At 59.6% G+C, this 27,041-nt stretch overlaps 2 protein-coding genes across 6 annotated transcripts in view; one reads left to right on the top strand and one right to left on the bottom strand.

Moving 5' to 3' along the window:
• BCCIP (BRCA2 and CDKN1A interacting protein) overlaps positions 1–6,202 on the top strand; it is a 9,662-nt gene extending 3,460 nt beyond the window's left edge. For 2 of the 4 annotated variants that reach the window (XM_054729249.1, XM_054729248.1), the window contains 5 exons: positions 1,144–1,233; positions 2,067–2,254; positions 4,325–4,499; positions 5,249–5,411; positions 5,759–6,202. In XM_054729249.1, coding sequence (XP_054585224.1) covers positions 1,144–1,233; positions 2,067–2,254; positions 4,325–4,499; positions 5,249–5,411; positions 5,759–5,880 — 738 coding nt within the window. In that variant the 3' untranslated portion in view covers positions 5,881–6,202. Of the gene's footprint in view, positions 1–1,143; positions 1,234–2,066; positions 2,255–4,324; positions 4,500–5,198; positions 5,412–5,758 lie in introns of those variants that run through there. The other 2 variants (XM_008156138.3, XM_054729250.1) reach the window with 2 other exon arrangements.
• DHX32 (DEAH-box helicase 32 (putative)) lies at positions 6,159–27,041 on the bottom strand. 2 transcript variants are annotated; one of them, XM_054729244.1, is made up of 12 exons: positions 26,762–27,041; positions 20,769–21,211; positions 18,035–18,228; positions 16,681–17,053; positions 13,143–13,388; positions 12,042–12,141; positions 11,800–11,958; positions 10,535–10,726; positions 9,780–9,929; positions 8,173–8,360; positions 7,346–7,527; positions 6,159–6,504 (listed from the first exon to the last, which is right to left on the bottom strand). In XM_054729244.1, exons 2-12 carry the CDS (start codon positions 21,042–21,044, stop codon positions 6,333–6,335), a joined length of 2,232 nt encoding a protein of 743 aa, XP_054585219.1. In that variant the 5' UTR covers positions 21,045–21,211; positions 26,762–27,041; the 3' UTR covers positions 6,159–6,332. The 2 variants fall into 2 exon arrangements, with proteins under 2 accessions (XP_054585219.1, XP_054585220.1); XM_054729245.1 differs by lacking the exon at positions 13,143–13,388.

Raw genomic sequence — 27,041 nt, 5'->3', positions numbered from 1 at the left:
AATGGCGGAGGAGAGGGAGAGAAGTGGGCTGGTTCAGAAGGCATTTGGGAGATGAAATACGATGGGCCGAGGGGAGGGGAACGGAGTCAGGCATGGCTCCGGGGGTCTGGCTCAAGCAACCAGGGTAGCGAGTGGAGGACGGTAGGTGAGGAGGGGAACCGGTTGGGACTCGTACATTTGAGTGTGATTTGCCTGTAATAATGCAGACGAGCTATTGAGCAGCAGCTGGAGACTTGGGCGTTTTCAGCCGACAGGAAGCCCACACGGGTCCCAGGGGAGGGCGCATAGACCCCCACCTCTTGATGGGCGGAGTGTCTGGGTCACTGTCAGACGAGGAGGGATAGGCGATGCCCTTGTGGCCCTCTGTGGGAAGTACAGGCGGTCACAAGACCTTCTATGCCGTTGTCTGAAAACGGGTGATGCGTGTGCCCACCTCGGGGGGAGGTGGACGAAGGGAGTAGCTGAGTGTAAGGTGCTTAGAGCTGTGTGGCACGTGGCACGTGGCCGGCGCTCCGTGTGGAGCTGTGACTGTGGTGTGGGCCTGTGCCCAGCCCCTTTGCCCAGCTCATTGTGCGACTTTATTTCCTGCTGGGACGTTCCGGGTTGGACGAGGTTGAGTAACCTTTGATGCATCTAAGCCAGGCGGTTCGGGGGAGCCAAGCTTTTCATTCTTAGCTGTTTTCTGAATTTGCCATTTCGTTCTCGCCTCTTTGTCTCTGCCTGAGAATAAGCGGCCCGCGGGCATCAGTCACCTTAGGAGCCAGGGCTGGCCCGCGCTCGGCAGCACAGGGCTTCGGTGAGGCGTGTGGACCCGCAGAGACGAGCAGGGCCGGCTCCCGCCAAATCGTTTAGAAAACAGACTGCACAGTGTATTTCACGAGGCATTAGCTGTTCTGGATTTGTAACGTGGAAAATCTAGTAAAGAAAACGTCTTAGGAGAGGTCACGCAGAATGTGGAAGGAGGTACGGAATCAAGGGAGGCACCGGGATGCGCAGGGGCCACACCGCATTACCCATGATGCTTTTCTGGTGACAGTGATAAAACAGTTTGTGTTGAAACAGTAATGAGGCCTAGATTCCAGGCTTGGTGTTCTATTTCTTCCCAACCAAGTGTAAATTAAAACACTTTTCTTTTTAAAATAGCAAACGGATGTTTCAGACGACAGTGACGACGATGTGGACGAAGATGAGGTTTTTGGTTTCATAAGTCTTCTCAATTTAACTGAACGCAAGGTGGGTCTCCCTTAGGCCAGACCGCTTGTGTAACACACATGAAGTGTTTCTGTCAGGCGTGTGCTCTTGTGAAGTCTCACTGTAACCTGTTTTCAAGTGAAGGTAATTTTTTGTGTGTTTTTTAAATATATTTTTATTCAGAGGTAGGGAGAGGGAGAGAGCTAGAAACATCAATGATGAGAGAGAATCATGGGTCGGCTGCCTCCTGCAACGCCCCCCACTGGGGATCGAGCCCGCAACCTGGGCACGTGCCCTGACTGGGAACCAATCCATGGACTGGTTCATAGGTCGACATTCAACCCCTGAGCCACGCCGGCCGGGCGGCGGCGTTTTGTTTTGACTGGTGTGTTCCAGTTCAAGTCCTTCCTCCTGCGTGTAGAGTCCCCGCCTGGCCGGGCTGACACGCGGCTGGTGCTGCCCCTGCAGCTGCTCCGATGGGCTGTGCTGCTCCCGAAGGGGAGGGCGCTGCTGACGCTGACGGTCACGGAGTTGGCTCCTCGCTCTTTACTGCTCCCGGAGGGTCCCAGTGAAAAGGGAAAGCCAGCTGCTTCCCCTCCTCACGAGGCGCAGGCTGCGCTCTGCTTTTAAATGAGCTGCGGTTCCCTCCGCCATCTCTGAGGTGCACTCGCTCATCCCGGGGCCCTCACCACCGTCCTGGGTGGCAGTTAACACCAGGCACGGGTGCCTCTGAGCAGCACACAAGCAGTCACCACCGAGACGCCAGACTTTGAAGGCTGGCACAGCACTGCCCCTCCCGTAAGCAGGTGGTGCTCCCTGTCAGGTTTCTGCGGGAAGTGATGGCCTGTGGTCAGAGACGCTCTCTCTGCTTTCAGGGGACCCAGTGTGCCGAGCAGATCAAAGCGCTGACTCTGAGCCGCTGTGCGGAGAACTGCGAGAAGAGCGTGGTCGAGCAGCTGGACCAGCTCTTCAAGGACAGCTCGAGGCCCGTGGGCCTGCTCCTGAGCGAGCGGCTCATCAACGTCCCTGCGCAGGTCGCGCTGCCCATGCACCGGCAGCTCCAGTAAGCGCCGGCCCGGGCGGGCTCCCCAGGGCCTGGGAGAGGGGGTGGAGTCCCGCCAGGGCTGGGCGGCGGGGTGGGCGGGGAGCGCTCGTCCGGAGCTGCACGGGGTCATCACCAAAGCTATTCTGACAAGTCTTCGTCACCTTAAAGACTTAAGTGGTATTAAAGTAGGTGAGTCTCATGTAGACTTATCACTCCTATTTGACTAGTTTTTCACCTTCTTCACGGGTAGATTAACATGAAAAATACTGAATAATCACAACAGTAACAAAAACAGTAAAATTTCATTGGAATGATTTGTGACTAAGGAAACCATACTCTCGATACCACATTTCTGGCTTCTCAGGGTTGTTTGGTTTGTAACGCAGTTTTAACCTTTTGCACTTGGATGTTGAGTGTGACTCGACACGGTTAGCATCGGTAGCAGGAATCGAGAAAAAAGCAAGCGAGTGCAAAGGGTTAAGTTTACAAGAACATCTTACATATAAGAGGAGCTAGAATGTATTGCCTGTGCTTTGACTAGAGAAGGACAAAATGCACAGGCCCCTTGCCCTCCCAGTCCAGTGTTCCTGAGGTCTTAGCACTGTGGTTTCCTTAGTGGGAATGTGCGAATATAACCGGGGGCTGGAAACTTTTTTCCCATTTTCCTTTATGGGTTCACTAGAGGCCCGATGCATGAAGATTTGTGCAAGAATGGGCCTGCCTTCCCCTGGCTGCCGGCAGTGCCTTTGCTCTGGCCGGAGCCGCCTTTCCGCCTTCCCACGCTGCCCAGAGGCCCGGAGCGGCTGGGGTGGTGCAGAATGCCTGCATTGTCGCCATGGCGACGACGCAAGTGTCCCGCCCCCAGCCACTCAGTGCCTGTGTATGCAAATTAACCAGCCATCTTTGTTGGGTTAATTTGCATACTCCTGATTGGCTGGTGGGTGTCGCAAAGGTATGGTCAATTAGCATGTTACTCTTTTATTAGGTAGACTAGAGGCCCGGTGCATGAAATTCATGCATGGTTAGGGTCCCTAGGCCTGGCCTGCGATTAGGGTTGATCTGTGGAGCGACCAGCAGGGTGATTGGGGCCCCTGCTCACACCCGCCTTGGCCTGGCGCAGCTCGCTTGCTGGCCCCACTCCCATCTGCCGCCACTGGTCGCCTCTCTCTGGGGTGACCAGCGGGTTGATCAGGGGACCCCACTTGCACCAGCCTTAGCTGGCCTGGCACCGCCTGCTCGCCAGCCCCGCCCCCCGCTGCCGTCTGTTGGGGCCTGAGGGCTGGGGGCAGCTCCTGCGTTGAGTGTCTGCCCCCTGGTGGTCAGTGAGCATCATAGCGACTGGTCGTTCCGCCGTCTGGTCTATTTGCATATAGGGTTTTATATAGATAGATTCCTCCCCTTCCCCCCAAGCTCCGTAGTGGGTTTGTTTTGTGTTGTCTCTTCCTGATCAGCTAGAGCTCACGTTTACCTGATTTCCCAGGCGCGTGGCCGCCTTCTCCTGATCCTCTAGTAAAGGGAGCTGAGTGGGCTGTTGCGCGTTCCCTTACAGATTTGTTTGCCGGATGCACAGGATGATGCATACTTTTCAGGAAGGAAATGGAGGCTTCATTGCTGTTGGGCTGACTCTGCCGAGTTAGGGTGTCTGCGCTTTGCAGTGTGACTTCTGCAGCGTGAGAAATTAGTCCTGGACTCGTGATTGGAGACTGGAGCAGTCCCGTGCTCCCGTGGCATTGGGAGTGGCCATGTGCCTTTGTGTGTTTCAATCCCATGTTTTAAACCTCCAGATGCTTAGTGTTTTTAACTTGTGCACAGAGCAGTGATGTTGAGGAATCTGAGACTCATCTGCTGACAACTCGGAGCCTAATCTGAGCGATTCGTCACCCTGTGTGTATGGAAGCACTGTTAGAACAATTGAAAGTGCAGGCGGCAAAACTGAAACGCACTGCTGTGCAAGTGCCAGACCTAACGTCTGCGCAGTGAGCCGCGTCCCAGCAGGAGCCCTGCCAGGCCTCCCCGCTTCCCCAGGGCCTGGGGGGTAGCTGGGCTGATGTCGCCTGGCTTGGCAGCAGACCTGTGTGTGTCTTGTAGGAAAGAACTGGCGGAGGCACAGAGGACCAACAAGCCGTGTGGGAAGTGTCACTTCTACCTTCTGATCAGCAAGACGTTTGCGGAAGCAGGAAAAGGCAATTCCAAAAAGAAAAAGAGCAGCCAAAAGGAAGATGAGTTAATGTTTGCAAATGCAGAGGAAGAATTTTTCTACGAGGTAAGACTGTCTTGTTCCATGTGTTTGTTTAGATGGATCCTCCGGTTCTCAATTCGGTTCTCAACCAGCAGCCCTTTCATGCTGATATGATCAGTCGTGCGTCTCTTAGGTGATAAAGGAGAGTGATTGAGTGAGTTTACTGCTAACCCCACCTTGTTAACGTCTCAGGAAATTGTGCTGGGAATATTTTTGTGTTTTTTTGCTTTTGCTGATTTGGTTTTCAAACAAATCGCTTCTTGAACAGCCCTCCGGAACGAATTAAGTTCGAGAACCAAGGTTCCTGTGTATCTAGGGATTTTCTTGACAGGAAGGACTCTCCCATTTTGTACCACTCTTGAGTGTGGCCACTCGGTTTTCCTCCATAGCCCCACTGCCGGCAGCTCAGTGCCTGGCGCGCCCCAGGCTCTCACAGGCCATCACCGCGCAGCCGCAGTTGGTGATGAGCGTGGGAGGAGAAAACCCTGCACCTGCCGGTAGTGACCAGGCGTTGATAACGTGCGGCGAGAGCTGCCTCCCAAACCCCTGGGAGGTAGGGTTAGCCTGGGCTCCAGGTGGACGTTGAGTCTGAGGGACAATCATCAGCTGGGGTCCCGCCCACCGGGTGGACCCCTGCCCTCCCGTCTGGCTCACGTGCCGCTCCGCCCCTCGTCCTGGATGTCATCCCGTTGGTGGGTTTCTAGCACTTTCTTTCCTGTAAAGGTGCTTGTGCGCCATGGCCAGCCCGATAGAGAATATCCTCCCCCGTGCAGCCCTGCCCAGAAGTAAATCTCCGAGGAGGGGCCTCTCCTGGCACGGCCGCCGCCCCGTATTCCTCTGGAGACTCCCAGTCAAGACTGGCCGCGCTGCGGATCCTTTCGGGAAGGAGACGGGGAACGGAAGCGCTGAGGCCATGCCCCGGCCTCTCCTCTCGGGGTGCGTGCGGTGTTTGAGCTCGGCTGGTTGTGCAGCTTCCCTCCGTCACAGCAGCTCTGCCCGGAGGCAGCCGGGGCAGCGGAAAGGCCTGCGTTTGCAGGGTCTTCTTGTTAGATGTCCGGCGTTGTGCCCGTTGCTGTCGCTCTGTCACCGGGCGGTGACGGTGAGTGACTTCAGGGTGGTAGACAGTGGAAGTGGGCGGTGGCTCACCTGGTGGAGGTGCCTTCTGCCCAGTGTCCCTTCGGGCTTCCTTCAGCCCGTTCCTAGGGAAACGCGTCAGACAGGATTCTTTGCTGCCGACTGCGTGAGGGCGAGGGTGGCTCACTCACGGTGTTTGTGTGGTTTAGAAGGCAGTGCTGAGGTTCAGCTACTCCGTCCAGGAGGAGAGCGACTCGCGTCTGGGCGGCAGGTGGTCCTTCGACGACGTCCCGATGAAGCCCCTGCGCACCGTGATGCTGGTCCCGTGTGACAGGATGGGCGAGGTCATGGCTGCGCTGGAAGAACATCTGTCCGTCTAGCCGGTTCCCACCCAGAGGGTGTGCTTGTGTTTGTGAAATCACCAGGAAGCCCAGGGCAGCTTTCCTGAGCAACTCAAGACTTGATTTACGTTTAGCTTCTCTACACAAAGTAGGGTCCTGTCGCCTGTGTCTGTGACACGTTTACAAAATAGCGTTTAAAAATGTTTGGTCAAATTATGAATGGCTGGTTAAAAACCTTCCCCATAAGAAGAAAAACGTGGAGTAGTAATTTAAAGAACTCAATAAAAACTTCTATATTTTATTTTTAAATAATATACAAAGTGTTCGTTTGTTTCAAGACTCTCCTGTGCAGCTCGGAGGCCGTCCTCCCGTGAGTCGCTGCCCGGCGCCACCCCGCAGGCCGACGGGCGTCCTGGCGCGGAGCTCTGGGAGGTTCTGGGCGTCACTGCAGGGCGCACCTCTGCTCAGTAGTCTCAGGGCACTTCTCGCAGGGCGGCTGCTCCCCTTTGGCGGCGGGGGCGGGGGCCAGGCGGTCCATCGCTTGCTGCAGGATGTCCTTGCTCTCGCTGGGGGGCAGGTTGCTGAAGTAGTACTGCGGCGCCAGCTGCACAAACCTGCGCCAACACAGACCGCGCTGTCGGTGGGAGACAGCGAGGTGCCCGCGCCTCCCGCCGCAGCAGCCGCAGGCTGGCACGTAACGTGGGCCCCTCCGCGCCCCGGCTGCTCTTAGGGAACCAGCCCACTAGCACTCCAGGGCAGCGGCTTCTCCAGTGGGAGGCCTCCCTGACCACCGGGACGCTGCACTTCCCCTCCGACCGTCCGGGGCGAAGCATCCCATCTGATGCTCGGAGGACTCTGGGTGGTAAGGGGAGGGCCTTCGCCTCTCCCTCTTCCTAACTCAGCCGCTCCACGTCCAGCTGAGCGGACAGCTCTTGCTCTCCCTCGGTTCCTGCCAGAGCACCCTCTGCCCACGTGGTGGAGGGACCTTCAGGGCGGACCCGGCACTGTCCCAGCCTCTGAGAGGCCAGTCTGCCTTCTCACCACTGCCCCTCCCTCCACACCCGATCACTCGGCAGCCGGAGGGGTCTTTAGGTGCAGGAGATGCCGCCCTTAGTCTCCAGCTTTCAGTACTGCACTCGGCTTAACCGCAAACCCTGTGGCCATAGCCCCACCCCCACCGCTCTGGCCGCTGCCCGTCTCCAGTCCCCTGCCCTCTCTCTCCTCCCCCCGCCCCAGGCTCTGGCTCATCTGCTGAGAGCGCTGAGCTCATTCCTCAGGGCCTGCCCCTGCCGGCTCCTCCGCAGCATTTCTTTCCTGGTCAGAGGCATCCTGCTTTGTGTTTACATATAACGGAGCCTCTGCTGCAGCCTCGGGGCAGGGCCTGTGTGCAGGACACTACGTAGAAACGTCTGACGGAGCCTGACGCGCAGTAGGAACCCATCCCCCGGGACGCACAGCTCCGGGCAGGTCTCGGAGGTGATCCTGATGTAGTTGTTCTCGCAGATGCTGAACGTGTGGAAGAGGACCCACTCGGGCGGCTTCCTGCCGAGCGCGTAGCTGGACAGCGGGTGCAGCTGCGCCACCTGCTTGTGCGTCAGCATCAGGTAGTTGCCCGACCCGTCCACGTCCCGAGCGATCTAGAGGCGGCGTGGCCAGGAGAGACGGTTACTGTGGAGATCGGCACCCTGCGCGCTTGGTGAAAACCCCAAAGGGTCTTTCCTACAGAGCCTTCGGGCCAGAGTCCACCCGCGCTTCCCATTCCCAGACCCGAAGGAAGACACCGCAGTGTGACGGCGCCGAGGTGGGTGATGTCTGCGCGTGAACAAGGCCCCTCGAACAGCACGTGCGGCACACCTCGTGGCCTCGCTCGTCTCGTCCTCAAGACCTGGTGACACCAGGCCCTGACCTCCCGCAGGGACGGGGCCCTCCCAGCCGAGATGTCGCGCCTCAGGAGGCCGCGTTCGGGTGGGTGAGGGGACGTCAGACCCACTTCTCTGACGTTCTCTGTTAGCCTCCCTGCGAGGAGCAGCGAAGGAGGCGCTTCCTCTGCTGGGCATTATCCACCCCTAAATGTGAGCGAGTTCGCCAACAGGTCAGAGCCGGGCCTGCCCTCCCCCGGCCCGTGGGCAGAGGTGGCGTGTCTGGCTTAGCCCTCATGCCCGAGGGGAAGGGTATTTAAACACGAAGTTGTTTCAAAGTGAACCTCAGGAAAGCGATCACCGAGAGGCTCCTGGCAGAGCGCCTGCCTGGGGGCCAAGGGCCCCGTGGGGCGCCGTCCTCACCTGCATGAAGAAGCCGGACAGCAGGGCCTTCTTGATGTTCAGCGTGTTCTCCCGGGAGCCGAACGCGGGCTCTGCGTAGGGCAGCTCGATCCGCCGGACGGTCTCCACGAGCTCGGCGCGGATGGCGTCCGCCGTCCTCAGGGCGGCGCAGTTCAGGAAGCGGTCCTGGCACCACTTCTCCACGCAGTCTGGGGGGGTGGGGCGCGGGGTCAGGATCGCGGGGGGTCTGCAAGGGCCTGGCCAGGAAGGTGCTCTCTCCTCTGCTTCCCTGACCTGAGGCGGTCACCTGGGTGCGTGCAGGGAGGCAGCAAGGACAGGGACCTCTGGGGCAGCAAGGTGGGCCATCTGTGGCGCTGCCAGGAAGAACCTGCACGGGCCAGGGGGCTCGGGGGTCCCACGGCCCCACGAACTGTGGAGACCACGTGCTCCTAGCGTGGACCGAAAGCCTGTTGCCTGTCTGGCTCACAGGCAGAGGGCACTGCCTGCGTCCCCGTTTATCCCGTGTGCACAGCAGGACGTGTGTGGTCCCAGCTCCTCAGAGGAGGACAGGAGGGGCTCACAGTGGAGTCCTCTGGTCCAGGAAACACGTTCTATCTATAAATAAAAGCCTAAGCAACCGTTCGACTGGTAGCTATGACGCGCACTGACCACCAGGGGCAGACACTTGGATCGGAAGGTTAGCTTGGTGCTGGGGTCCGGCCGATGGAGACTGGGAGAGACATGCCTGGAGCCCTCCCGCAGTCCCTCCCAGCCCCGTTAGTGCACCAGGCCTCTAGTTTATGAAAAGAGAAGGGTGACTTCTGGTGGGTCTGGGAATTACATTGGAGTTAAGCTACCCTGGCTGCAAAGTTCCTGCGCCTGGTTCAGCTTGAAGTCCCTCTTTCTGGCCACCTGCTGCTGCCTTGTGGACCAGAGTGTGGCCTTGGCTGGCAGTGCGCAGCCTGGGCTTGGTGGGCCCTGTCCTGTCCACGCAGGCCCATGCGGAGCAACAAGAGCACCCGCCTGGCCCCCATCCTGCCGGCTCTCAAAGATGCCGCCGTGTAACTTCTGCCTCCCCCGCTGCTGCAGGTGCCATTCCATGCTCAGGACTCCGGTCCCCGCCCCTGTCCCCCCTGCCCCTCCTCTGCCCTCCCCGCCTCTGCCAAGCTCCAGCCCTGTTCTCCCCAGCGTCTCAGCACCGGCCTGTTCTCTACTGTTATCTGGAGGGGTTTGTTTTGCTTTTGCCCCAGAGCCTCTCCGTCCAGCAGGGAGGTGCCAGGCTGTGGACAGCAGGGAGCACAGCTGTGACCCAGAGCACCTGCAATGGCAGTTCCTTGTTTCCTCCCCAAAGCGAGAGGGCAGGAGCTGTGCCAGTCTCCCTGTGTCATCCTGCCCCCAGCAGCGCCCTCGGAGCGCGGCCGAGCTGAACGCTGGGTCCAGCCTGGGCCCGCCCGCAGCCCACAGCCCGCAGCTGCCAGAGCTCGGAGAGACCTGCGGTGCACTGAGGGCCTCGAGCCCATTCCACCGCCGTGACGGGCTAGAGAGCGGGTGTTCGGCGAGTTACTCGGCTTCCTGGGGGAAGGGGAGGGGGCTCCGCGGGTGACCTCTGAGAATCAAGCACCACTTACGCTCGCTGGCGGAACTCAGAGCTGCGTCTTGGTAGGCCTTGTAGACGTTGATGAGGGTAAAGTGATCGCCTTCGGGATGTAGAAATGTCTTCCAGCAAGCCAGGGCGGCCTCCTCAGCTCCGCGCGGCAGAGGCGAGAAGCAGCTGGGAGCTGGGAGACAAAAGGTGAGGGCGGCAGTGATGGAGACGGTCGGCAGCATAGCGCTCGGCCTGGAGCAGTCAGTCCTCCTCCGACTGACCGGTTTTCCCTTTCACTCGGGCATCAAGGGGCCTGGGGGTCGTCACATGTGTGTCTGCTTGTTTCGGTTTGTCTTTCTTATCTGCTGGTCGTACGGGCTGTGCTGCAGCGGGAGTGGGGATGGCGCTCCGGGCGGTGCAGGCGCAGGATCAGAACACAGGCCCTCGTGCAGCACAGCCTTCGGTCTGTCTGCCGTTGAAGCTTAACTTCAAGCGCGCAGACCAAGGGAACAGATCTGTGCAGGAAGTAAAGCCTCGCACACACACATCATCGGGGGGAGAACATGTCTCGTGACACATTTTCTTCAAATTTTTCTTGATCTGCGCTGCCGTCAGCAAAAGCTAACCTGGTGTGCTTTCACCTGTCAGATTAAGACATTCACTAGCTCTGATTTAGGTTTTTTCACACGAAGGTAATGGTTATAATTTTCTACCTTTTCATCTTGTAAAATATCACTTCAGCCTGATCTCATCTAAAGCTCTAGCCGTGCAGATGCACAAAACAAGAGTCCTGGGTACCTGTTACCATGGCAGCGATGGTCAGCATTTCATCTACGCAGTCGAACTCGCAGGACGCTAGGATCGACTTGGAGAGTTGGGGGTCCAGGGGAAACTCGGACATGATGATTCCAAACTCCGACAGGTTCCCGTCGTTGTCCAGCGCCGCCAGGTAGTCCAGGTCCTCCAGGGCCTGCATCAGGCTCTCGGGGGCTGGGGAGAGAGCAGTCAGCCTCGGGGGCTGGGGAGAGAGCAGTCCCGAGGCGGAGGGACAGGCCCAGGATGGCCCTCCCACAGTGAACAAACATGACTCGGCAGTTCCAAGACGGAACACCAGGCGATGAAGGGCCGACTCCTGAGCGGGGACACCAATGACATGAGCCACGTGACTGCCCAGCTGCTGCCTTAAAGTTCAGGCTGTGGTGCAGGGAGGGAAGCCGGATGGAGCCTCAGACCCTGAGCTGTGGGGATGTGCTGCGGGTTTGGGGAGCCTGTGGTGGCCAGAGCCCGTCGGTCGGGGTGCGAGGAGGCAGCTGTACAGAGGACCTGGGGGATCTACGAGTGTCCCCTCCATGGTCAGCAGCACACGTGAGAAACTACTGCAGGCCCGACAGCCACCCAGAGGATCAGAGGGCCCGTGCCCGGTGCCCACACAGGACTGAGACTGGGCAGGCTCATCGAGTCTCTCGGTCCCGCTGCTGTCTGTCCGGGGGAAGACCTCTGAGCCCCCGTCCCCGCAGGGTCAGCTGGCTGAGCTCCCTGACCCCGGTCAGCAGTGACTCACTCACAAAGGAGGTCAGTCCTCAGCACCAGGGAGGGGAGCGGCTGGTTTTTATTTTTAAAGAGCTCTGTACCGAGATCTAAGCTCACTTAGCCCAGCCCGCAGCCCAGTTACGCCAGATCATTCCTCACGGCTCACGGACCCTGAAAGGAGGCCAGCTGGCTGGTCTGCGATTTCACCCGCCAGCTGAGCATGGGGCAGCGGCTCGCACCGTTCCCTTCCGGGCAGTCAGCGCCCACAGCTCTGCTCCCGAGCGGCGGCATGTGGCTGCGTGCGTGCTGTCAGGAGACGATCCTCCCCGACCCCCGTCCCCGCGGACCAGCTAGTCTCACAGGGTGACCGCCGAGAACGGGAGTGCTCGTGCTGATGGAGGGCTGTTTGCTTCTCCAAACCTGACACTACAGTTCCTGCTTCTCTCCTCGACCACACATCTATATCCCCAACACCATGCCCGGCGTCAGCTTAGCCCTGCCCTGCTGCCCGCCCGCCCGCCGCCGCGCACTACCTGGCCTGTTGAGGAGGTCGCAGTGGCCCAGGCCCGCGATGGCGATCCGCTTCATGAAGAGCACCATGCTCGTCAGGTTGGCCTCCTGCACTTCTGCCGGCTTCAGCGGCCGCATGTCCTTGGAGGCGAACTCTTCCGAGTACAGACGGAACAGCTTTCCTGGAGGAAACAAGGGAGTGCTCGCTCATCTGCCTGGCCGGGGCCGGGGTGCCCGGGAGTCGGGGTGGTGCCCGCAGCGCTACCTGAGGACGTCGAGCTGAGGATCTGCTTGCGCGCCTCCGCTTGGCTGTGGCTGATGGGCTGCCTGACCCGCGAGCTGGCCCGGATGCGAGGGTTGTACACCTGTGGGAGACGGCACCCGGCGTCACCCGCCAGCCGCCCTCCGCGCTCGCTGTGCTGTGCTCGTCTCAGACGGAGACGCCAGGTGCTCGGGAGGGGGTGCAGGGCTGTCTGCTTTCCACAGTGCGGCCTCAGGCATCGCTGAGATACCAGTGCTGGCCCTTCCCGGCACCACACGGCGCAGGGCCCGGTGCCACGCGGAGGACTGCCGCCTGCAGTGCTGCTCCGTCTGTTCTGGGCCAGCAGCCTGAGCTCCTGTCTCCCGTCATACGTCACCCGCCTTCCACCCGGCCAGCTACAGGGCACTGCGCCGTGGCTGCTCCGGGGGGACTTAAGGAGCGGCCCCGGCTTCCCCGGGTGGGGACTGGCTCAATATCAAGCACCCCTGTTCCCGGGACCTCCCGAACGCGCAGTCTGCTGGAAGGTGAGAGCCACACGGCATCTGACCGTGCGGAGTGGGTCAGTGCTCAGGCAGGTCCTGCTGGGTCTGACATGCCGGGACCTCAGTCCCAGTTCTTTGAGGGTGAGCCTTTCTATGCCATTTTCACTCATTTCTTTCTTTAAAGGCAGCTATAGGAGATAACATAGTCTTTAAGTTTTAGGGTGGAATTGTATTACGTAGTTATAAAGCTAAAATCTGTTAAAGTCAGCGCCAGTGCACTTGAAACTAATCTCTGAGTTACTTGCTGCTCCGAAGACGCTGATGACCTTGATCAAGGGTTTCCCAGAAACACCGAGGAGCCCTAACTGTTCAGGAGGCAGCAACTTGCTAAAGGAAAACCGCTGACGAGGACCCCCGTCCCCCTGTGCTGCCTAGCTGTGTCCTTCCGCTGGCGCCTCCGTCCCTTCATTGTGCCCAGACCACGAAGGTGCCACCAGGGCAGCGGGCACTCCCTGCCCCGGAGCAAACAGCACCCTCAGCCCTCATCCTCTCTCTGGTCCAGAAAGGGCAGGAACCCCAGAAACTGACTCTCGACTGTCCCCAGCTGTTGGGTACGACTTACCTTCCTCCTTTCCACACCCACGTCGATCACAAAGCGGACCGAGCTGCTCCCGATCAGGGCCTCCCCGGGGCTGGCCGTCAGCACCACCCGCCGCGGAGGGGCGGGGCCGCGCCGCTCCGCCTCGTCGTTGGGCTTGAACAGCGCGCACTTCTCTCTCGGGTACAAGGGCACCACCACCAGCTCGCCGCGGTCTGCGTCCGGGTGACCGCCTTCTCGGCAGATGCTTTCATAGGCTTTTTCAATATCCTAGAGGGAAAGGTGACACCGCCATGAGCGTGTGGCACGTCACAGACGACGTCACCACTTGGCGTCCACAGGAAGGGACGTGTCTGTGGCGCTTTAACCGTAACCAGAGGAGCACATTCCTGGGGGAGCAGCGTGCGGTCTCACTGCTCTCGGTGCAGGATGCTTCCTCTGTGAGATACACTCTGCCTCTACGCATTCGTCCTGGTTCTGTGTTTAAACTTCACCGAGGATGTTTTTCCACTGATTTCTTCAGGAGAGTGGGAGAGAGAAGGAAAGACAGAAATATCGATGTGAGAGAAGCACTCTGATTGGCTGCCTCCTGCACACGGGCCCCGGGAGGAGCCTGCAACCAGGTATGTGCCCTTGACTGGAACTGAACCCGGGAGGGACCCTTTAGTCGGCAGGTCAATGCTCCACCTACTGAGCCGCCGGCCAGGGCTCATCCCAGTTTTCTAGCCCGATCAGTTCTCATCGCCGTAACAGTGGCAGCGACACGGAAGTTGCTCTCACATCAGTGCGATGCCTCACGGCGTTCCCGGCGGCAGAACCAGGAACCAGGAGTTCCAGTCTCCAGACTCCCAATCGCAGCGCACATGCAAACCTCCTGCCATCGGGCCCCCCCAGGTCATTCTGGAAATTATTCTCACCCCTAGCGCTTCAAACGAGCCCCGGCTCTTGACTGGCTCCTGGTTGCTTGAGCTTCGCAGCTGTCGGGTTCTGCTGCCGAGTTTGTTCCAGATGGGGAGGAGGCAAGCCGGGTGGAAGCAGGTGGTGCAGGTGGTTCCGCCGCCTCACGCTCAGCTGGCCCAGGGCTTTGCGGTCAGAACCTTCAGAATTTGACAAATACGCTTACAACGTGCATTTTGTGCTCCGAGTGGGCTGTGTAGTCATTTCTCCCGCGGTGTGTACGGCGCATTATCCTGTGGGGCTCTCCCAGAATGACCTGCAAAGCCGCGGAACAGAGCCTCACCCGCCGGAGGAAGCTGCCCGCTCTCAGGGTGAAGACCCCGCTGGGGCCCTTCCCAGGGGAACCGGAACAGCCTCTCGTGCGGCTCAGAGCTGCCCGATAACCTGAGCAGATGTCCCAGAACCCCAGCCCCGCTCTCTGCTGACGTCCTTGTCCTGCGGGTTAGCAGACAGCTCCGTGACGCGGAGCAGCGTAGCGTGCTGCAAACACGCGGGGCTCGGAGCGAGGTGCTCCCGCCCCGAAATGCTGGCGAACACTGCGGCCTCAAATGGCAATGAGTGCGTTTCTGCCCGCGTCTGTTCTCCGTGGCCTTTAATTGCTACGGCAGAGTGTGAGTTTTACCTAGAATCCAGGCAAGCTCCCAGGAGGGCGGGGGACATGAGGAACCGCCACGTGGATTTCAGAGCAGGACAGTTTTTTCCAGAGACAGACTCCAAGACACAGGAGAGGCGCTCTGACATAAGTGCTGAGAAAAGACCGTCCCGTCAGGATGCTGGTCTCTGTTCTTGCTCAAGAGCCAGGTGGCGGGGGAAGCTGGGGCGAGGGGTGAGGCCCTCCCTCGGGCAGGTCTCGCCACCCTGCCCAGTCGGGCACCCTCATCTCACCCTCATCAGATGCAGATCCGCCTGCAGCCTTCATCCGACCGTCACCTTCGAGATGCTGAGGCTCCTCAGGACTGGGCTCCTCAGTAGGAAGTGCCTTGCGGTGTGATGTGAGGAGGCGGCCAGCTCCCTGAGCCCTGGGGTTCTACCACTTGCCCTACCCGCCTAGGGAAGCCGGCACCTGCTCGAGGCGGGCGACCCCAAGTCCCGAGGGCACTGGTGACAGCTCAGGTAGACGCGGGAGAGTCCACACCCTCGGAGCCCACTACCCACCACTGTGCCAGGTGTGGTTCTCAAAGAGCCCCTGTGGCATGTCTGCTTACTCCGACTGGAAGCTGCTACTCACGCGTCTTAATGGTACTTCCCCCCCAGAAACCAGCGTCCTTTTCACCTGGCGACCGGGCTTCCTGGTGGAGACCTCCCGCTGAGCCTGTGCCCTCCCTTCCCGAGGCCCCGCCAGTGACGCTGACAACCTAATCTCTGTCATCAATGCTCCTCCCGTCCCCCCAGCCACTTCCTGACTCGCAGGGCTTCTGGAGGAGCCGAGTCGTGCTGGAGGAGGACACGGTAGTAACAGTCCGAGGTGGGTGAGGAGTTACTACGGAGGAAGCTGTCAGCTGCACACGGCGAGTTGATAAGTACGCTCTAGTTGCCAGGTACTTGGGATTCTAAACTACTGTCCCCACGAGACAGATGCAGCCTCAGCTGTGAGACTGAGTCCCAGGGCGGGGACCAGCCATCCTTGGCTCCACCCGTCGGGGGAGGAAGCAGGTCTGCGAGCGCGTCTGGAAGCAGGTGACGGCGTGGGGAGAGCCTCGGCGGGAGCTGAGGTCTCCAGCGGTGGCCCAGCCCATGTCCCATGTCCAACAGTTTCCTTCTGTTTCTGCTCGGTCACGGGATCACTACATACGTGGTCACAGTCTGAAACCAGGACTCTCGGAGTGAGGATGGTAGAAAGGCCCGGGAAACATCCCTCGGACGGAAGGTCTCGTTCTGGAGACGGGAGGCTCAGAGTCAGGGTAGCGGAGAGACGGCCTGCAGTGCAGCTGCGGTGCAGACAGGTGTCCCCAAACCGCACGCGACTGAAAGCAGCGACAGGCTGTCACACGTTCCCAGTCGTTCTTTTCAAAGACGTTTTGAAGAATCCAAGTGAAGATTTTCTTCCTCTTTGTAGACCAGGTGCCCAGCATCCGGAGAGCATCCATGGTCCCTCTGCCCACACCCGCTGGCTGTGGTAGGAGCGTTTGTGGGGCCTCATTTGTTTGTTTGTTTATTTATTTATTTTTGCTTGCTTGCTTATTGATCCTGCGCCACATACTTAGCTTATTCGGTTCCCCACCTCATCTCCAGCAGACGCTCCGATCCTGGGGAGGCAGCGAGGGCTTCTGAGTGGGTGCAGCTCCTCACAAGGGCACCGGCTCTGCCCTCGGGCGCCCACAGGGCCGAGCTGGGGAGGGAACTAGCTCCGGGATCGTTCCTATGGCTCTGGACGAGGCCTCATCCCGTCTGCTTTCAGAGCAGCGCCTGGTTTTAGAAACGCTTCCTTTTCAGCCTGGGTTTTATTTACCTGCCCACGTTTCCTCCAAAGTGCAAAAGTGAGGAACCAAATATTGAGCTCAGCAGCAAACTGAGACCTGTATGTCAGTCATTAAAAGCACCCGCAGGGTTAAAAGGTCTCCAGGCGTCACCTCATTCCTCTGTGGGGTTAGAGTCTGTTACTTACTTGTTCACAGGCCAGAAAGACCACAATGTCGCCCTTCTCGCCCGAGTGGTGAATTTCCAAGATGAGGCGCAGGACAGACTCCAGAGCCGCCTCCGGAGCCCCGCTGAGGTGCACGACCTCCACGGGGCGCCTGCTCGGCACCTCCACGAGCGGCACGGCGCCGTAGTGAGCGCTGAGCTTGCCGAGCAGCAGGGGCGGCGTGTTGATGACCAGCTTCAGCTCCGGCCGCGCCAGCAGGACGCCTTTGAGGAGCCCGAGCAGCACGTCGGTCGCGATGCTTCTCTCCTGGACGTCGTCCAGGACCACGACGCCGTAGCTGGCCAGGAAGGGGCTGGACATCATCTCGCGCTGCAGCATGTCGTCCGTGCAGTACCTGCGGGGGGGGGGGGGGGGGGGGCACGCAGCTAGTCCTCGTGCGCGGACTCCCACCCACCGCCCAGGACCACGAGATGCCGGGCCGGGGCCCCGCGCTGTAACCGGGAGTTCTGAGCCTTTACTGGGCCCAGAGTCCTTCCCGTCGGAAAAACCTAGACCCTCACGACCGCAAAATGCACGTGCGCCCACTTTAAGCCGCGTACAGACGGTCACGGGCCCCAAGAGCCTCTCGAGCCCAGTGGAAGGCTCTGCCCTCAGTGCCATCTCCCTGGCTGACGGCGGCGTGTGCTTTCACACAGTAAGTCTGCGCTGTGAGCCAACGACGTGCTGAGTCCCCAGTCCTCTCGCCACGTCATCGAGCGGGGGTGGGTGGCCCGGGCCTGACAGACCTCAGCCGACCCCTTCCAAGGAAGAAAAGGAAGGACGCGAGCACTTATTAAGCCCCGCGTGTGTGCCAGGCACTGTTGCTGTCTTTCTCATTTAACCTTCAGAATAAATCGTGAAGGTAGACGTTACTAGCTCAAATTTATAAATGAGGAGACTTGGGAAAGTAGTTTGAAAAACACGGATCTAAACAGCCATGGTGAGGGCTGATGCCCAGTTCTGTAAACCCATCCGGGTTTTCTGTTTACACTGGGAGGTCAGGGAAGCCTTCGTGGAGGAGGTGACCCTGGCATGGACGGGAAGTAGCCGAGCCCGAAGAGGCGCGGCTCAGCACGCAGAGGGGCGGTGCGGACGAGACCCCATGTCTGGCCGGCACACGGCCAGCCTATACGGACCCACCCTGAGGTGGGGCTTGAGAAGACAAGACTGAGGTCCGGGGCCACCCAACAAGTGACCTCCCTGAGGGTCACGAGGGTCGAGGACTAGACCGGGAATCCCGATGAGGCCAGGCTGGGACAGAGCCGTCAGGGACACGGCAGATGCTGGGGCGTGGCCTGCAGGGCACACGCTCCGGGGATGGGGAACCCCCACCAACCTCAGGATCGTCTCGCTGGTGCAGCAGTTCTCAAACGGGATCACGTAGCCGACCTCGTGGCCAATGTTGACATCCATTTCGTCCGCTACGCGCAGGGCGAGCTGGACGGCGGGCTGCTTGTGCGCCTGCGTGCACACCACGCCCCCGTGCTGGTAGCGGACGGAGAGGCAGTACTCGGCACACCACTGCGGCACCTGCGGGCCAGGGGAGACGTCAGCGCCGCCAGGAAGCCCGCCGGGGCTCATGGTGTAAGTGGGGTCACAGTGAGTCACCCTCTGAGTGAACCTCCAAACAGTCTGTGTTTACCCAGTTACCACTGGCAACGAAGGAACGCCAGAGGAATAGGAAGGCGTTAGCAGGACTGTTAACGCTCGATTCCCAGATGTTTTTAAAAAAAGGGCAGGTAAAAATGAAAGGCAAAATACTATGTATTTTTAACCTCAGCTATATTTCTGGAAAAAAAAAAAAAAAAAAACAAAAAAAAACCCAACACAAAACACACACAAAACAAAAACTAATCTATGACTTATTTTCTTTCTGGCTACAGGAAACCTCCATAAAAAACATGTCTTGCCATATTAACTATTGTGTTTTAAGCAAAGTAAACATTGCATAGCATTGAGATGAGAAATAGTGACTCAAAGTGAAAGCATTTATATTGAAATGCTCAGAATAAAATAAGCAGATGAGCCCATTAGCATCTCCCTGGTATTGAAAGGTAAATACACCGGCATTTACCTCAGGTGCATTGGTGCAGGAATGACTGTGGTAGGAAGGGCCGAGTCCACTGTGTGTTACAGTAACGAGACGCTGCCTATGAAGTACGCTGTGCTACCCGTGTTTTTAAGAAAAATCACTCCAAGAGTGTTTTTAAATAGATTTAAGGTATTTAAGTTTTAATATTTAACTATTTTGATATTTGATATTTGCTAGGCCCATCATGGAATTCTTAGACTTTAATCCTCACTGTAATTTGAAAAACAGACATAACTTGACCAGAAATCATAAGAAACTCCCAATGAATGACTCCCGTGGACGGCAGATACCCACCCACTAAACGGGCAACTGTAGTCCAGCGTTTTACGAAAGGGGCCGGCCTTGTCAGCAGGTGAGAACGACTCAGCACCGCGCTCACGCCCGCTGTGCTGGAGGCGAGCCGGCCACACCGCTCAGGACCTGGGGCCCAATCCAGGCAGGAGGGTCACAGCCGCTGCGGGCCCCGCGGGGACCAGGGACCAGGGACCAGGGACCAGGGACCAGGGACCGGCCCGGAGGCCGGGGTCACTGGGGCCCGGGGCGCGGAGCAGGTGGGTGCCTCACAGCCCAGTGGTGACTCGGCCTCGGCTGGGTGTGACCGTCGCCCGGGGCTCCTGGCTCAGTGAAGACCTTGAGGGCCGTGCTGTGCCCCATTCTGAGCCCCGATTCCCTGCCCCCATGGCACCCTCTTCTCCCCGGCCCCGGTCTCTGGAAGGTGCCGCTTGGTGAGACCCGGGAGGCTTGGAGCCGCACCGCCGGGGCAGACAGACAGCGGGCGCCGGCTCGCCGCGGACTCACTGGGGGGACAGCACAGCCGCAGTTTGGGGTAAAGCAGGTGCCGCCCCCTCGTCACGTGGGAACGAGCCCCGTTCACACAGCAGCCTCCCTGGCGTTTCGGCAGCAGACGCCCGTCTACACGCGCTGGAGAGCGCGGCTTCGCTCTCCTGAACGCACCGCAGCTGCCGCCTCTCAGCCACGTCCTCGGGCGTCTTCCGACGGGGACGGGCGGGGGGCGTAGGGGGTGGGGCCCAGGGCAGTGAAGCCACCTCGCCACCTCGGGGTGCAAGGGAGGCGGACATCATGGGCGCCCTAAGAACCGGGTCTGCCCCCAGCTCCCCGAAAAGCATCACCAGGACGCGGCCGCCTGCCGCTTTAGGGGAGGCGGCTCTGGTGACCAGGATCTAATCTGCATCAGGGCCTTCTCGACGCCATGACTGAAATTCCACAAGCTGCACCATCTCAGCCAGCACGGCAAAGCTGCTCCGCCCACCCCAGGCCACAGGCACGGCGCTGGCTGCTGGCTGGTGGAGGGTCGGCCCGGTCCTCGGGGTGTGCCCAGTCCAGACCAGAACCCGCAGCGGCCGCGGTGTCCTGTACGGTCAGCGCTGCCCGCGGGGGACACGCACGGCGGCCGCTCCCTCCGCTGCTGCAGGCCCTCGCCTCGTCCGTGGCCTCTGACCACGGGGAGTGCCACGTGCGCACTGGCCACACCGGGGCCCAAAGCCACGCGGCTCCGCCCGAGTCTCCAGGGCGCCCGCCGGCTCCTCCCACCGGCCAGCCCGTGGCCGTGCCAAGGCCCCCACTCACTCCTCACTCAGTACCAGTCACCGAGTCCCCAACCTGGAGCAGCCTTAGGCCCCAGTGCCCCCCAGACACGAGTCCCCCCGCTTTACCAACAAGCCATCCAGGCCTCCTGTCAGGCTGCTGGGCGTGCAGACCTGGAGTCACACCCTGAAGCCCGGGCAGGCAAACGGCACTAAATCCACGCAGCTGAGGCCACGGGCGTGGACCTGCTGCTGCCCCCGAGGAAACCCAGAGGCACACGAACCCCACGCGCCGTCACTGCGGGCCCGCGGGCCTGGGCATGGACCGGGGACTTGATTGCTGCTGCGTGGCCTTTGGCTTATGGCACGTGATGGACATGACCCTGGGCCGTGTGCGATGAAGACACGGGAGCCGGCGGCGCGGGGCCACTCACCTGGGAGCTCTTCCCGCACTTGGCGTCCCCAGAGACGATCACCACCTGGCCCTGCAGCAGGCGCTCCATGAAGGAGAGCTTCTCCGCCCAGATGGGCAGGGCCTCCCTCTCCCTCAGGAGCCTGTAGTAGCGGGAGGAGTAGGGCAGCCCGTCGAAGGGGTTGAGCTCCAGGTCCTCACAGGCCAGGAGGCCCTCCTCGCCGTCACTGGAATCCAGGGATTCGGGAAAGTAGCGTTTTTCCGCCGAGGGGTCGGGACATCCCAGCTCTTCGTCCATCCTGTCGGAGGGGCTCAGGCTGCGGGCATCCCAGCCGGCTTCTCCCGGGGCCTCTCGTGGCTGCTGCTCGCGGGGAGGGCTGACCCAGGACGGGTGCAGGCTCGAGGTGCCGGCTGCTCCCCGGTGCTGGCTCCCTCGGCACCCCGCTCAGTGCTCAGTGAGCCTCCCTGGAAACAGAAAAGTCAGGTCAGGCCGCAGGGTCCTGTGCGGGGAGCCCTGCCCGCCACCTCCCGCCTGCTGAGCCCGGAGGCTGGGGCGGCTCTGAGCCGGCTCGCTGCCCGCCTGTCCTGGGCAGCGTGGAAAGTGCCTCCACGCGGGACAGTGCTCCCTGCCTGGCCCCGCACCGGCCCGGCTGGACGGACAGTGAACGGAAAGCCACGGGGAGGGCGGTGAGGCTCCGTCACGTGGCCTCAGCCTTACCAAGGGTGCGGGCCAGAGGAAGGCGATGGGCATCAGCTGAGCACTCCCGTGGGCACCTGCTTGTGCCGTTTACACAGTCCAGGCGGGAAGTGGTGAGCCATCCCTTTCCCTGGGAGGCCCCCCGCCTTGCCCACGAGGTCGCCGGTCTAAGGCAGCAGAAACCCCAGGCGATCTGTGGGGACTCCAGGGTCTCTAGCCAACATGTCAGATTCAAGAGGCAGCACAGACAACGTGTCATTTAAACGAAGGAGAGACATGTCCTACGAAAGGACAGACCTGTCACCACCCCCCCAACTCCCCACCCCCGTGGCTCAGCCCCTGCGCCAGGGAGGGGCCTGCTGCTCCCAGTGACGGGGCGGCCCCAGGGCCGGGGACAAGCCCCTTTCACCGTAACCAGGGAAACTAAAAAGAAAAACTCAGTCAAAAGAACAAACTCTAAAATGTGGTTCATGGCATTTCGTCCCTTAAAGGGCTTTCCGGGCCCACATACTGCCGCTGTGGCTGTAGGTGGGTGGTTGTGGCTGTCGGTGGGTGGTTGTGGCTGTAGGTGGGTGGTTGTGGCTGTAGGTGGGTGGTTGTGGCTGTAGGTGGGTGGTGAGTGGCTGTAGGTGGGTGGTTGTGGCTGTAGGTGGGTGGTTAGTGGCTGTAGGTGGGTGGTTGTGGCTGTAGGTGGGTGGTGAGTGGCTGTAGGTGGGCGGTTAGTGGCTGTAGGTGGGTGGTTGTGGCTGTAGGTGGGTGGTGAGTGGCTGTAGGTGGGCGGTTAGTGGCTGTAGGTGGGCGGTTAGTGGCTGTAGGTGGGTGGTGAGTGGCTGTAGGTGGGTGGTTAGTGGCTGTAGGTGGGTGGTTGTGGCTGTAGGTGGGTGGTTGTGGCTGTAGGTGGGTGGTGAGTGGCTGTAGGTGGGTGGTTGTGGCTGTAGGTGGGTGGTGAGTGGCTGTAGGTGGGTGGTTGTGGCTGTAGGTGGATGGTGAGTGGCTGTAGGTGGGCGGTTGTGGCTGTAGGTGGGCGGTTAGTGGCTGTAGGTGGGTGGTTGTGGCTGTAGGTGGGTGGTTAGTGGCTGTAGGTGGGTGGTTAGTGGCTGTAGGTGGGTGGTTGTGGCTGTAGGTGGGTGGTGAGTGGCTGTAGGTGGGTGGTTGTGGCTGTAGGTGGGTGGTTGTGGCTGTAGGTGGGTGGTGAGTGGCTGTAGGTGGGTGGTTGTGGCTGTAGGTGGGTGGTGAGTGGCTGTAGGTGGGTGGTTGTGGCTGTAGGTGGGCGGTTAGTGGCTGTAGGTGGGTGGTTGTGGCTGTAGGTGGGTGGTGAGTGGCTGTAGGTGGGTGGTTAGTGGCTGTAGGTGGGTGGTTGTGGCTGTAGGTGGGTGGTTGTGGCTGTAGGTGGGTGGTGAGTGGCTGTAGGTGGGTGGTTGTGGCTGTAGGTGGGTGGTTGTGGCTGTAGGTGGGTGGTTGTGGCTGTAGGTGGGTGGTTGTGGCTGTAGGTGGGTGGTTAGTGGCTGTAGGTGGGTGGTTAGTGGCTGTAGGTGGGTGGTTGTGGCTGTAGGTGGGTGGTGAGTGGCTGGAGGGCCAGTTCCCAACCCTAAGGAATAAAAAGGAGGCTCCAGCCATCGGACACGTGGGAGCCTCCGGTCCTGAGGGAGGAAGCTGTCCCGCCCCCGCCCCCGCCCCAGGACACTTTGAGGGCCAGATAGAACATTCTATGCCTGGGAAGAAATAACCATAAAACAGGAAATGTGTTGCTCTTTCAAAGAAAGAAAAACATTTAAAAACGTTGGAAAATATAGTTTAATCACCTACATGGAGTTAGTAAAATGTTTAATATGAAACTATCCCCCAGGCCTGTTACACTTCAATTTCCCTGTCACCGAAGCAAAGGGCTTATCACTCCTGGTGGGACTTTCAACTTGGAGGGGCACCTTTTAGTTTGTCTGCTTTAACTGGCTCCGAGCGCCCCAAAAGGACATCCTATTTAATTTCTAGTGTCTACTGAAGCCTTTCTTGAACAGGTAAAGTAAAAATTCAGAACTTTATTTCAAAAACCTTATTTCTAGAGTTCTAACAAGTTGACAGTGTCCTGATTTTAAGTAAGCAAATCAAATTAATTGGATTTTAAAAACACTCAAATAAAAAATTCACTTTTAACTCAATATTGGTTCATACCATATGCAGCTTGCATAATCAATTACCTTTTTAAAGAACCCTAGATTCTATGATAATTTACAATTTTTAGACTTATGTACAGAAAAACTTCCCAAGCTCAGCCAGTGCGTATGTATCTAACAACACACCACTCCCTCCACAGAAGTTTATAAATCAAGCGTTTTATTAGAATTTCAAATGACTGGGTCCCACTCAGTGCTTTTCAATATTATTTTGATGACTTTTCTTGACTGAGGAGTATTTTAAAAACGACCATTGGAGTAACAGCAGAGTGAATGAGGTGTGCTAGATAGGAATGTGCGAGCTGAGCAAATGGGCGAGCCCACGAGGAGCCGAATGCTGGGTGCTCCTGTGGAGACGGGCCTCCGTGCCTTTGCCCGGCCTGTCCTCCGCCCGCCCACACTCCACGGCCACGCCCAGTCCCTGGAGGACCAACCCCGGACCCCAGGAGCCCCAGCACAGTGTGGGTGCTCCATAAAGGCTTACTACATGCCTGAACCAGTCACAACCTTTACACGTAAGCTCTTTAATACCCCACCTGTTTCCATCCGTATCTATATCACAGGCACTTACTTTGTTTCTCACGTGACTATTAGAAACCACTGCAGGCTTTATTACCCCCAGTTAGCAATGAGGAATAATAGCGCCCGGCTTTCCCACGGTGGCACAGCTAGCAATTAATTAAACCTCCCTGACCAAAGGTGTGTCCCCGTTCCATCACTATCTGCCTTAAATGGTGAGGCACACGCTGGAACCCACCGTGAGTGGAAAGGCATACAGAGGAGCCTAAACCATGGGCTTAGCTCCTAAAGTGCTTAAGCAGAGGCACAAGACCCACCCACAGAAAAGGAGGGAAAACTCTACGAGAAAGTATAGGACAGGGCTAAGCGCCGCTGTGCCCTGGGAGGGGAGGTGCCTTTTGTGGGCATTAGCCTAATCCTGGAGGACTTCCCGGAAGAGGGGGCAGCATGACCCTGCAGCCCATTACACTCTCCCTGAGTGAAGGGCCAAGAGATGGGCACAAAGAAAACACAGGGAAAATGAAAATGTAATGGCTTTCAGCATTTGACTAAACTCATGTTTCAGAAAGTAGCCAAGAAAGATAAACAGCACCCTCACTCTGGTAAAAAACAGAACAAAACAGAAAATAGAAATCCAACAACAAAAATAAAGACTTCTCCAACTTGTGCTAGTCAGGCTAGGAAACAACACATTCATTTGCTTTTTAAAAAAGAAGTTATCCTACTGGCCTTGAACAATGTTACTTTGCTACCAGAGTTATCCTGACTGAATCCGAGGCGGCCAGGATCAGCGAGAAGAAAGGCTCCCCTGTCCCCCACTGCTCCCCGGTACCCCCGTGCTAGGCTTTGGTTTGTTGCGTTTCCTTAAGCTTCGGCCAAGGAAGCGCGAAGGGAACGTCTAGCCAGGAGCTTGGACACTTTAAAAAAATCAAGACGTGCCATTCGCGTGACCGATAACATCCTGAAGGCGCCGGTGAGAAACAGGGAGACAACGGAGAAGGCCCCACAGGGGAGCCGGTACCTTTCCCACCCCCACCCCCGGCCCGCAGCCACCCTCAGCCCGGCTGGTTCCTCCAGTGACAAGCACATCCCCACGTCCGCAGCGGTTCTCTCTCTCTTCTCACTCAGCTGGCAGCAGGCTTCACCAAGTCCACCTTGTCCGGGGCCCAGGGAGAAAGCCATGCTGAACCTTCGAGGGCCTTTCCACCCGCACCCCATTCCCGCTCCCAACCCGTCATCTCTTCCCCGGGCTCCCTGGCCCCTAAACTCAACTGTTGCTTTTCACAGCTGCCAGAGTCACCTGGAACCCAGACTATTTCAGTGCCATGTCCACTCCGAGCATCCTTCTCCAGGGCTGTGAATGCTCCACCATCACCTTCACCCGCGGGCCAGGCCACACTGCGCGGGCCCGGTTACTGAGCACGGAGATCTGCCACGTTGTTTCTGTTCTCTGTCTTCTTTTCAGACGGGCCTCTGCCTGGTCCTGCACTGTTTGGCTTGTGTTACTAAAGGCCAGGCTTTATCGGTATCCTGCCATGTCTGGTTATACTGTTACTAATGAGCATCACCGTTTCTTGGATGAAAAGACCAATTCATGATGTTGCTGTTGGTTGGAAACATGTCCTTCGGAACTACTGCGGATCTCGGACACGTTCTGTGTAAAAGGCACCATCCGTCTTCACCTGTCCACAGCAGCTCACGTGACAAGGTCGGTGTTTTAGGGCTGGGTGTGGGTTCTGGGACATCACACCGCCTGGGCATCCACACTCAGAGCTGCTCCCTGACGGGTCGTCTGGAAACGTCTCCATGCGGCCCGGGGAGCCGTGTCCGCGTCCTCGGGTTGAGTCTCCTCTGAAGACTCGCCCTGGGAGGGAAGTAATTCTCGGGGTTCCTGGTCATCCGGGGGTGGGAGTCTCTGGCGGCAAAGGATGAGTCATCCCTGTCCTGACCCAGAAAGGGCTCCCCTCCCCGGACCCCTCTACCTGCCGAGCAGCGGCAGGAACAGAGGGGTCCCCCTCTTGGGGCTGGACCCTGAGTCCGTCACGCCGCCCCGGCCCCGGTCCCCTCCGCCCTCCCGGCGGCTCGTTTTCTGGCCCGGACGCTCGGATTGTTGGCATTTTCTCAGCCGACCAGCTCAGGTCCCGGTGCGCCTCCCGGCTTCCTCCAGGGCGACCCGGCCTTGGGAACGTCCCCGCCGCACCCCGGGGTGCTGACCGTGGGCGGGTCCTCAACAGACACAACAACTCACCCGACCGGAAAGCCCGGCCCGAAACTGACCCTCATTCGGAGACCGCGCGGCCGGGCCCGGACCTCCTGCGGCGGGACTCAGGGCCGGTCTGGCCGGGGCCACGCGGGGCTCCGATCGGCGCGGTGCTGCCCGGGAAGGTGGCACGAGGGTCCCTCCCAGGCCCGGCGACGCCCCGGCCGCCGAGGGGTCCCCCTGCCGGCAGGGCGGGGCGCAGGCCGGCTCCTCCCGCCGGGCCGGGCTCCGGGCTCCGGGGGCAGCGGCGGGGAGGCCGCCTTCGCCCGAGGCGTCTCCACTCGGGGCCGGGGGGCCGGGACCCCGACGCGGCGGGGGGCGCGCTGAGCCGCGGCGGCCGCCACAGGTGCGCCGGGCCCGGCCTTTACCTGCAGGCGGCTCCGCGTCGGGCGGGCGTCCCAGGCCCGGGCTCCCCGCCGTCCCCTCCGGGCAGGCCGAGCTCGCCGGCCGCACGGACCGCGGGCGCCTCGGGACGGCGACGGGGGCGCGCAGGTCCCGGCGCGCAGATCGGACAGCGGCGCGCCGGGCACACGAGGGCCCCGGGGACGGCGCGACCCCCGACCGGGCTCGGGGCGGCGTCTCCAGCCGGCGACCGCCGCCACCCCGCTCCGAGCTGCGGCGACGTGCGGGCCTGGCTCCGCGCGGCGT

Source organism: Eptesicus fuscus, chromosome 17, assembly GCF_027574615.1.
Source record: "Eptesicus fuscus isolate TK198812 chromosome 17, DD_ASM_mEF_20220401, whole genome shotgun sequence".
Lineage (NCBI taxonomy): Eukaryota > Metazoa > Chordata > Mammalia > Chiroptera > Vespertilionidae > Eptesicus > Eptesicus fuscus.
The sequence above is the reverse complement of the archived record's forward strand: the minus strand, read 5'-3'. Positions and strand labels throughout refer to the sequence as shown.